At 54.1% G+C, this 11,069-nt stretch overlaps 2 protein-coding genes across 3 annotated transcripts; one reads left to right on the top strand and one right to left on the bottom strand.

Moving 5' to 3' along the window:
* Positions 1–3,675: 3,675 nt before the first annotated feature.
* LOC136472793 (E3 ubiquitin-protein ligase Os03g0188200-like) lies at positions 3,676–4,970 on the top strand. Its single transcript, XM_066470498.1, has one exon. It carries the CDS (start codon positions 3,806–3,808, stop codon positions 4,964–4,966), a length of 1,161 nt encoding a protein of 386 aa, XP_066326595.1. The 5' UTR covers positions 3,676–3,805; the 3' UTR covers positions 4,967–4,970.
* A 186-nt stretch (positions 4,971–5,156) lies between these two features.
* On the bottom strand, positions 5,157–6,970 carry LOC136472794 (aspartic proteinase nepenthesin-2-like). 2 transcript variants are annotated; one of them, XM_066470499.1, is made up of 4 exons: positions 6,779–6,970; positions 5,738–6,671; positions 5,410–5,540; positions 5,157–5,295 (listed from the first exon to the last, which is right to left on the bottom strand). In XM_066470499.1, exons 1-2 carry the CDS (start codon positions 6,819–6,821, stop codon positions 5,794–5,796), a joined length of 921 nt encoding a protein of 306 aa, XP_066326596.1. In that variant the 5' UTR covers positions 6,822–6,970; the 3' UTR covers positions 5,157–5,295; positions 5,410–5,540; positions 5,738–5,793. The 2 variants fall into 2 exon arrangements, with proteins under 2 accessions (XP_066326596.1, XP_066326597.1); XM_066470500.1 differs by having other exon boundaries at positions 5,742–6,671.
* Positions 6,971–11,069: the final 4,099 nt, after the last annotated feature.

The raw sequence follows: 11,069 nt of genomic DNA, 5'->3' as shown, positions 1-11,069 counted from the left end.
CACTGGCAAAGCATGCCCAAAATACTCCTCATCCTCCTTAAATTCTTTAAATTTGAAAGTCACCCCTTCCTTCATTTCCACATTGAACCTTGTCATCTTTGTAAGATCAGCCTTCGTAGGGAATATGGCCTTGAATTCAAAAGCATTATGCCGTTTTACATCCCATGCAAAAGTATCAGAGACCAATACCCGCAAACATGCAGCGACTTCCTCCTCTGTCAGATTCTTACCTATAGTAGAGACCAAAGCCATTATAGAATCTTACTTCGAAGGCTAGAAGGGTGCATGTGGAATATGGAAACTTGCAAGAGCATCGGCATCCTGACCAACCAATTGTGCTACTGGTTTGAGCTGCTTGAGGACCGGGCACCGACTCATAGCATGGTCAGTATTCTTACAAATCTCACAGAAGACAACTGCTGTGCATTCAAACATCAAATGACCTTTGGTTCCACATTGCCTGCATATTTTGGTGGTGGCTGTCCTTTGCGTATCAACGGCACCAACATTGGCCTTCACAATCTCTAAATTCTCAGCCCGCACATCCGCTGCCCCAGAAGCCGATGAGGAACCCTACAAAACCTGAGATGCACAGACCCTTTCTCAGTGTACTGAAAACGTTCCCTTCCTATGCGTTGCTCTCCCTTGTCACTCAGTTGCTGCCCCATCCCCGGTTGCACCTGCTGGAGCTGAGGTACTGTCCCTGAAACCACCGGCGAATGTTGAGATGGCTGCTGCTGCTGGTTCACTGGCTTGGTTCGGTACAAGCGGAGGTACCGGTGCTTGATGTTGCATTGGACCCTGTGGTGGCGCCCGCTGAAACCTCGGGTGTTGTTGTTGGTAATTTCGGCCCTGCCGATAGCCACCGTTCCATCCACGACCGCCATTGCCGCCGTAATGACCACCTCGCCCCCGCTCATAATCCCAGCCCGGGCCGTAGTTGGGCGGATGAGCCCCGAGGTTGGGATTAAAGCGAGGTCCGTTGAAGAGCGCACCATTGTCGTTGTGGTGGTTGTAGCCGTAACCACCGCCCTAGGCCTGTCGACCACCACGCGCACCAGCACCTCCACCTGTGCGACCTCCACCACTGCCGGCTCCGTAACCCCTTCCTCCAGCACCGCTACCATCACTGCCGAAACCAGCGTTCCCCACACCACCTGCGCCCGCTGCCGCCATGCCTGCACGCAGCACCAGAACGTACGATGGAAAGACAGAGAAAGGAGTGGCGGCTAGGGTTTTTTTTGTTAGTGGTGTCGAGGTCGTAATTGCCAAATAAGAATCGCGCTGCCAATTTGCCACAACGGCGTCTCCTGCGTCTCAGCCCGAACTGCATGCACGTCCCACTTTGGTCCTCCACGCGAGGCCCATCTAACCCTGCTAGCAATCCAGACTGAGACGGAGTCAGAGATTGCCGGGCGCTGAAATCGGATCACGCAGATCACGTAGGTTTTGAAATTGAAAAGCAGCGTCACTACTGCCGGCGGCCACTGAAAACGGATCACGCAGATCACGTAGGTTTTGAATTTGCAAAGCAACGTCACTACTGCCGGCGGCCACTGGTGTCTTCCTCATCGCCGGTGACGATGAAGCTAATTGCTGTATGGCCTCTCTGAGAGTGCCCACCTTGACTTGCCGTCGGCCGCGCCTAGCCCTTGCTGAACAATCACCAAGAGTCATCACCGGCAATACCCTTGGTCGCGGTAGCTTTCCCGACCATGGCGTCATCGCCGTCCGCCAAACATCTGTTAACGCCTTCATGATTCTTCGGACCAAAACAACCTTTGTATCTTTTGAACCCGGAGTCACAGGTTCATCTACTCGCCGGCGAACTGACGAATCCTCCAACGCCGTCTCCGCCTCATACAGCTGTTCCTTGGAGAATTCATGGACAGATGCATGGCGCACCAAATCCGGCGTATAAGGTGACTGGGACGCGATCTCCTCATCGGAGTCATCGTCATCCGCCAAAGCCCAGAATTTAGATTGTGCTCCTATGGGACGGAGGTCCGCCGTAGGGTCGGGTACCGGCCGACGACTACGGTCACCGACGAAATTCCATCCGTCGTCCTCAGCCTCCGCCCCCATCTTCTTCACCCACACCACCAGGAGGACTTACCGTTGTATCACTTACCTTTTCAGCCGCTCGCCGGCGAAGATCCGCTGGGGCGTGTGGCCGCCATGGAGGCGGTCTCTGTCGCCTTCTCTCACTCATGGTCACCGTTCTGACATGATCCTTTTGTTTCCGTTGCAGGTAGTAGTAGTAGTAGTTCATCACTCGCAAGCTAGCCCAGATTACATGGTGCTTGTGGTAGGATGCCTCATGCACCTTTAATTTTGTCCGTAGTGACATGATATAGGAGAAACATGCCTGCAGGTGATAGATAGTCTGTGATTATGCCTACATAAAAAGCAAGATAGCCTGATAGAGCGCCTCGCCAAATTTGAGTAATTTATTTATTGGTTTATCAGAGAGAAAAAGGCTCATGCAATTTATTGGTTTCCTAAGTTTTCTTTTCTGTATTCTTGGTGCAGAACATTTGATTTGATTTGACCCTCAGAAAAAAAATCAAGGGAACGCAGCCTTTGCTTTGGTGAAAGAAAAAAAGGACGAGGTCCATTGACCGTGAACTCCGATATTATCCCTCCCTCCCGCTTATATATCTATCTAATAAAATGTACTCCTGACAGTAAAGCGTGGACAGAGACCGTGGCAACGAGAGAGATTCCACCGCAATCGCAATCGATATTAACCCTCTTCTGTTTTATCTTATATCCACGCTCCAATGCATTTCCTGCCTGCCTTTAATTTGGCTTAGTTGTTACGTGCGGATACGGCAATCTAATTTCCTGCCTGCCTGCACTTTTAGTCGCAGAGCCGAGATGATTCTATTTAGGAGTGTTGTACACAGCAATACATATAATGCAAGTGGTAGGTGTCCACTTGTCTTTACGTTCGTACGTGATGGTGATGGCATCCACCGCGCGTTCATTCACTCCACTCACGCTCGTACTAGCTAGTCACCGTTGCCATCACGGTGCCCGCCACGTACGTACGTGCAACGGCAGGTTTTCCTGCTCCTGCAACTGCATGCAAGGACGACTTTTCGGCCGTTATCCACTTTTAATTTCACACACCCAACCCAACGAACGGCGTCGGGGCCATCTCGTATAATTGATTGACCTCTCTGTGTCAGTCGCTGTCTCACTGACCTCTTCCGGTCCCGTTCCCGGCGGAGGAGAGGAAAAAACGCCCCCCTCCTCCGGTCGTCCGAGCTGTCGGGTTTGACCGACCCTGGCACTGAGTGGGATGCAACACCAATACTACAACGCTGCGTTTGCTGCCCACGCAGAGGCGAAAGCTCAGAAGCAGAACGGGCTTGCATGCGCTGGGCTCAATCGACCCACACCAACCCCCGAGGCACGGCAGTCTGGAAGGTGGATGCCGACCCGAGCGCCCCGCCGTCTCCACCGAGCAGCCTGTTCGGCTGGGTTGAAACGATCTACTGTTCTAGTTAGAAATTTACGAGCGAAAGCCCGCACGCGGGCGTACGTGCAGAAACGTCGTCTTCCTTTTTTTCTCGTCGCGCGGATTTCCATTTCCTTAAATAAATATATATACAAATACAAAATCGTGTTTCGCCCTGGGGCCTTTATCCGTTTCCCTTCCGTCGTCGCAGTCCCGCGGTCGCTCTCCACTCCACTCTCCATTAATACTCCCTCCCACCGGAAAAAGGAGACGAGAGGACAGAGGCCACTGCTCACCCCCACAACCTCCGCTCAGGCCCCCAGAAAGATAGCTAGCTACATGGGCCCGATCAATGACCGCCGTCTCCTCCTTCTCGCCGCGGTGGCTCTCGCCGGCGCCGCCGTGGACTCCGTGACGGCGCAGCCGGGCAAAGGGCCGGACTACTTTAACCCCAAGAACTTCAACCCGTCCATGGCGATCGTCATGGTCGTGCTCGTCACCACCTTCTTCCTGCTCGGCTTCTTCTCCATCTACCTCCGCCGATGCGCGGGCCCCCCGCTTGGCGGGCCCGACGACGACGACGAGTACCCTGTGGGGCTGGGGCGGGTCGGGACCGGGATCGCCTACGCGTCCAGGAGGATGCGCGGCCTCGACCGGGCCGTGCTCGACTCCTTCCCGACCATGGCCTACGCCGACGTCAGGGCGCATAAGGAGGCAGGCAATGGCGCTGCGCTCGAGTGCGCCGTCTGCCTCACCGAGTTCGACGACGACGACACGCTCCGGCTCCTGCCCAGGTGCGCCCACGCGTTCCACACCGACTGCATCGACGCCTGGCTCGCGTCGCACGTCACGTGCCCCGTCTGCCGCGCCGTCCTCGACCCCGCCGCGTTGGCTGCTGTTCCGGCCACGGAAGTCATCCCGCCTGTCGTCCCTGTAGCGCCGCCGGACCAAGCCGACGCCGCTGCCGCTGCCGCTTCCGGGGAGACAGAGACAGAGGACCAGAGGGTCAGGAGGGAGGAGACCGCCGAGCTGATGCGGATTGGCAGCGTGAAGCGCGCGCTGCGAAGCAAGTCGGGCCGGCGCCCCTCGCAGTTCCCGCGCTCGCACACCACGGGGCACTCGCTCGTCGCGCCGTCGCACTCGCCTTCTTCCAGTTCCACCTCGGACTCGGAGCGCTACACGCTGAGGCTGCCCGACCACCTTCTCCGGGAAGCCGTCGCGGCGGGCAACCTTCGGCGGTCTGCGAGCGTCCAGACGGGTGGTGATGGTGACGGGACGACCACGCGCCGCGCTGGAAGGAGCGTCCGGCTCGGCAACTCCGGCCAGTGGCCCAATATGTCCCTCCTGGCGCGCACCTTCTCCGCGAGGCTGCCAGTGTGGGGCTCCGCACGGCGCGGTGATGCCGACGCGCCAGCCAAGGGTGCCAAGTTCGCCGGCGACGACGGCAAGGCCGTGGAGCAGTGCGACGGCGGAGCTTGCTCTCTTGGCGCCCATGTTTGACGTGGCATTTTAAGCTCACTGTACACTATCCTGGTCCCAGTAAAAAGTTAGGAATTCTCTTTTAGGCGCTGCGCGGCGGCAAATTTAGAGCAAGTGGATTTGTATATATACTATTAATTTGAGAGAACTAATGAATTCTCATCGGCCGGCGTGCAGTCCAGGCAAATATGCTGAGTGACAGACAGGAGGTCGATCCAAATCCTTTCAGCAGCGCGCGGACTTGGCACGACGGCACGGGCTGCTCGGTGGAACCTTGAACAGAGGCCGCCCGACGATGTACGCCTTGTCGTCTTCCACGGCGCCGGCGGCGGAGGCTCCGGCTCCGGAAGCTGCCATGGCACGCGCGTACGTGTTAGCGCAGCCCACGACGAGACAAACAGATCGATGTGATAGCTCGATCATCAGGTGGCAGAGAACTGAAGGAAGGTCAGGTTATTACTCACCAACGCTTTTGTGCCGCTCAGCAGTGGGATCAGCGAGCGCGTGCTCGTGGCCGCCGACGGCAGTCACGGGGAGCTTGGCGCCGGCGGTGGCGAGAATCAAAACAACGACGGTGAGCATGAGGAGCAGCATCCTGCAGGCGCCCATTGCGCGCAACGCAAGCTGTTATTAGCGGATACGATGCGCTTGGTAGCTTGTCTCGTGACTCGTGAGCCGTACTTTCTCAGCGAAGGAACGATGTTTTTCTCTCGTAATAAATCAACGAACAGTGCTTTTCAGCCTGTCTTTTCAGCGAAGCGAACATAGCATGTTGCAATTGCAACCACGTACATACGCGATGCTTGTGCGACTGGCGTGGAGTTGTTTCTGACGATGACGTGCTGTGTTCATTTGTACTGTAGGGCGATGATGAGGTCCTTGCCGTCGACCTGTATGCCATTCAGCCCGACGAAGTAGGAGTTGGGGTAGTCATCGCTGGCCAGTAGCGGGGTGGTCAAGGCGCGCTTGGTCTGCGGCGTGGCGTCGTCGCCAAAGTGGACGAAGTAGCTCGGGGTGTCACCGCCGGAGCTGTTGTCGTTGGGGTGGAGGTAGTAGGAGAAGCGCCCGAGATGCGACACCAGTGAGAGGGGGCCCCTGACGAGGCCGATCACGCCGGACGCGCCGCCCAAGTCGCCCACGCTGTCGTGGCCGCACCCGAAGACGACGTCGTCCACGCGGGTCGCGCCGAACGTGAAGGACTCGGTGGCGAGGTACCCGGTGGTGTTGGGCCTGTTGGCCTCGCTGGTGCCGCCTCTGCTGTACATGTAGATGTTGTAGCCGCACCGGGAGACGTCCGCGCTGCAGTTCTGCGAGGCGAACTTCTGGCACGTGTCGCTCGTGCACTGCACCACCGCCATCGTGGTCGACAGCGTCGAGTCGTAGAAGGGCGTGGCCGGTGTGACGCCGCCGCAGGTGGCGCACAAGTCGCACTGCGTCCACACGAGGTCGCTGGAGATGTCCAGGACGCCGGTCACGCTCTGTGGGGGCGTGCCCACTTGGTAGCAGTACAGGTACGTGCTGGAGTGGGTGGCCGGGGCATGCCGACTCTGCCCACCGCCGTTCCTCCCGTCGCCCAGTTTGCTGCCCTGCCGGCCACTGCCCGGCTCGCTCTGATCGTCATCGTAGCTGCCGCCGCCCTGCTGCCCCTGGCTAGGGAGGAGATCGGCCATGTCCGACGCGTGGTTCTTGAAGAACTTCTTCAGCTGCTGCTGTGTCCTAGGGGTAACTGCCATGGCACGCGCGTACATGTTAGCAGCCCACGGCGAGACAAACAGATGGATGTGATAGCTCATCAGGTGGTAGAGAACTGAAGGAGGTCAGGTTATTACTCACCAACGCTTTTGTGCGGTCGCTCGATCAGCAGTGGGATCATCATCAGCCAGGTGCGTGAGCGCGTGCTCGTGGCCGCCGACGGTCATGGCGGCGGCAAGGAGCAGAACGACGGCGAGCGCGAGGAGCGGCGCCCATTGCACGCAAGCTGTGTTGATGGATACGCGCTTGGCAATGTTGCAACCACGTACTCAATGCTTTGTGCGAGACTGGGTGTCTGAGCTTCTGATGATGTGCATCAGTTTATTTGTAGGGCGACGGGTCTGTCTGGCACAGCCTTGGCGAGAAGATTCAGAGGAGGCAGATGAACATGGAGCTAGAGGAGCAACCTTGCGAGAGGAGCACATGGCTAGCCATGAATCTATGTGTGTGTTATCACGAGTCTAGAAGGGATCTGTATATCCCAGCGGAATGGCCAGCCACACAAATCTCTATATATCAAAGCAGTTTGGTTTGGCCGCCAACCACCACGTCCACGTCGCTCCGAATTCTCCTGATTGTCTGATGTGCCGTTGGACGGCCCAGATGTCCTAGAGCGGATTCTCGCCGGCAGCTGCTTCTCCGGCTTCTGGTTAGCTTCTCTGGCTTCTCCTCCGCTTATCCTCATAATCTAAAGAATCAAATATATACAATAGCTCCCACTTCTGCTTCCCGATTCTTCTTCTCGTCCCCTCCTCTCTCTCTTTCTTCACTCACTCTCGCGCTTCCTCCCGACGCGGACAGCGGCGACGGCGCCAGGCGCGTGCGGGGCGCGGCAGCGGCGCTCGCCCTCCTCCTCCTCCCACCCTCCCTCGCCCGCCTCTCCCTCCGTTTCTCCCTCCCCTTCCTCTCTCTCCTCTTCCCTCCCGATGCGGCAGCGGGCGACGCGGCCGGCTCCCCGCGCTGCATGCGGCCGGCCCTGAGGCGACGCGTCGGTGCCTCCGCCGCTCCCTCCCCCACACTCACGTGTTCTTTCAGAGTTGTTTTGTCTTCATCGGATTCTTTGCCCTCACTGTTGTCTGTTCTAGGGTTAGGATTTTGGCCCAGCTCGTATGAAGAGTTCGTTCTAGGTTTACCCATTTGTCGATGCGGGACCCACGGGATACACCGCAAGGAAGAGAGGAGATCTAGTTTGATTAGGATTCCTCTCATGTAATCCTAGTAGTAATACTACCCAATAATCCTATTAGGACTCTACATTGTAAACCGACTAGAACTCTTGCCTCCTGACTATATAAAGGAGAGTGGAGTTCCTGGAGTCGGAGATAACGCAACACTTGATAATCAATCCAACGCAAAGGCTAACGCCGACTGGACGTAGGGCTATTACTCGATCACGATCGAGGGCCGATCCAGGATAAATCGACAGCCTCTTGCGTTTACCGTCGAGTTCTGCATACGCTGAAGCCCGAACAAACTACCTCGGGTACCCCTGTGGCAGGCTATCGGTGGTGAAACATCGATAGCTAGCGCGCCAGGTAGGGGCTTTTGGTGAATTTGCATCCGAGAGCTCGACGGACCTCGACAACATGATCTTCTCGATGGGATCAACCTTCATCTTCGGTTCATGGATCTTCGAGGTAGGCGACAATGGCAAGCTCCAAAGCCGTCTCCTCGAAGATTTGGATCACCATGAAGACCTTTCTATTTCGGCGACTATGACTGATCAACTTGCCGGAAGATTCGCGCAGCTAGTGATGTCTGATCCAACTCAGATTTTGCGGCATTGCGCATCCGACTCAAACTCAGGCTCTGCATCCGAGATGGAGTCTTACCCGAGTTCTTTCGAGAAACCAAGTTCTTTTCCGGTAGGGTTCCAGAACGCGACCTCGGTCTATCAAGAATTCTGCTTAGAATACACTCAGAGTCCTTTCAAGAAGTCGGGTCCTTTTCCGTTCGGACTCCACAACATGGCAAAACCTTATCAGGCATGGCCCGAAGGATCCCTCGATCCGGTGCTTAGAATGCCACTGAAAGGAGCTCAGGAAGGTCTCGTATTAACTATAACATCTCAAGACTGCATCGTCCACTGGCCAGGTTCTGTTCCTAAGGATAGCGGTACCCGACTAGTTGGCACAATGACAACAGCAATTCTACCCTACCAAGAAGGAGACTCGATCTGCGACCTTGAAGCCTCTACTAAAGTTATCAACAACTCCGACAGTATGGAAACCAACGCCGATAACAGAACAATTCACGCACGAGAAGTATTCATGGTTCACCATCCTCGATCACCATTGGTCCCCCTAGAAGCTCCTGACATCAAGTCATCGGATGAATCTGAGTCCAACATATCACCCTTTATCTAGGGGCACGATGGTGAAACCGAGAATCAAAAGCAAGCTAGAGAAAGAAGAAACAAATTGAAACAAGGACGCCAACGCCGTGCTAGGCAGCGCAAGGAAGCTTAGGTCAAATATGAGTCAGATCTGGCCAAGTACAATAGAAGAAAATCAGAACAAGAAGTTGAAGAAAGACACCTGGCGAATACACCCTACAATAGGATCCGAGAAGCACTAGAAGAACTCGGAGCGACATCACTTCCTAATGAAAAACAGGAATAGCTCTAGGACCTTCTTCGGTCAATAGCCCTAAGGGCACACGACGGAGGGACCCGCTCAAGACTACCTGCCAGGTCAACATCTCATGGGCAGGAAGATCAAAATCAAAGGAAGTCTGCTTTTGAGAGACTCGGACCAAGTGGAAGTCACAACAGAGAAAGTAGAAGGGACCATAGTTAAAACTATCGAGTCGAACAACCAAGAAAGACCAGAAGCAAAGTACCTATTTAGACAGCCCCGCAGAACTACTCTCACCAAGACAACAGTTAGCTAGAAGGAGGTGCCAAATCAGAATACACAGAAGCCAGAACGCACGATAGATTCCCCTGTTTTGCAAACAGACTTGCTTCAATACAACTACCTCACAAGTTCAAGCCATCCAACCACTCTAAATATGATGGCAAGACCGAACCAAGATAGTGGCTCAGGATTTACTCGCAGTCGATTGAACTAGCTGGAGGAGACGACAATATCAAGGCCTTATTTTTTTTCCATGGCCCTAGAAACCATGCCCCTCCAATGGTTTGACAAATTAAATACAGGGTCAATCAGAAATTGGGAGGACTTGCAAAGAGTTTTCTGTGAAAATTTCGCAGGTATCATTACGCACCCCATCACCCACGCAGAATTAAAAGGACTCAAGCAGAAAGGAGGCAAAAGTCTTAGAAATTACTATCGACGATTTGACGAACTACGTGCTCAAGTACATGACATCACCGAACGAGAAGTAATCGAAGCTTTCTCTCACGGAATTATGGCTAGGTGGCAATTTCGAATCTTCTGCAAAGAAAACCCGAGAAACAATGAAGAATTCAGACATACAATAGAAAAGATGATTACTGCAGAGGAGAAGACATGAGAAAGGTTCCCAGATAGAAACAACCAAGACAACCTAGATAAGCGAAATCCTCGAAACATCAGACATCAGGAAAGAAAATGTGGACCAGACAACACCGTAGTGGTGGCTGACAAATCAAGGAAGTTTTCCAAACCCAGAAGGTATGACGACATTGAAAACATGCATTGCATCTGGCACCCTAAAGGAAATCACACCATCAGAAATTGCTACACCTTCAACGATCGATACACAAGAAAAGATAATAAGGTAAACACTAAAGAAGACAATTAGAAAAAAGATAAAGACAACCACGAAGACAAGGGATTCCAAAAATCCAAGGGGACAGTAGCAGTGATCTTCGTTGGGGCCCTAGATTCTAGAAGTAAACATCAAGAAAAGCTAGCTCTACGAACCATCATGGCAGCAGAACCGGCTACTCCAAGATATCTCAATTGGTCACAGCATCCAATCCAGTTTTCAAGAGAAGACCAATGGACTAACGTAGAAAACACAGGCCATTACCCACAGGTTCTAGATCCAACTATCGTCGGTATGACTATCACAAAAGTACTAATTGATGGGGGAGCCGGACTCAACATCATTTTTTCATAAATGCTAAGGAAGATGGGACTACAACTCGCCGGGATAATTACACCAACGAGCACCCCTTTTTATGGGATAGTACCCGGCAAGGCAGCCATACCACTTGGACAAATCACTCTACCGGTTACTTTTGGAACTCCCTCAAACTACCGAACAGAGTTCATCAAGTTTGAAGTTGCAGACTTTAATTCATCATATCACGCAATCCTCGGGCGCCTAGCACTTGCAAAATTCATGGCGATACCGCATTGCCCGTACCTATTGCTTAAGATGCCAGGGCCTAACGGTGTCCTTTTGCTTTGAAGTGATTTGA

The sequence above is a fragment of the Miscanthus floridulus genome, chromosome 8 (genome assembly GCF_019320115.1).
Source record: "Miscanthus floridulus cultivar M001 chromosome 8, ASM1932011v1, whole genome shotgun sequence".
Taxonomy (NCBI): Eukaryota; Viridiplantae; Streptophyta; class Magnoliopsida; order Poales; family Poaceae; genus Miscanthus; species Miscanthus floridulus.
Note: the sequence above shows the minus strand (reverse complement) of the source record. Positions and strands in the feature narration are given on the sequence as shown.

Excerpts from the sequence above, each read along its gene's own strand:
- LOC136472793 (XM_066470498.1), top strand. The coding sequence starts at position 3,806 with ATGGGCCCGATCAATGACCGCCGTCTCCTCCTTCTCGCCGCGGTGGCT.
- LOC136472794 (XM_066470499.1), bottom strand. The coding sequence starts at position 6,821 with ATGATGATCCCACTGCTGATCGAGCGACCGCACAAAAGCGTTG. Across the intron at positions 6,672-6,778 it reads GCGACCGCACAAAAGCGTTG|TTACCCCTAGGACACAGCAG; the intron begins GTGAGTAATAAC and ends GTGCCATGGCAG.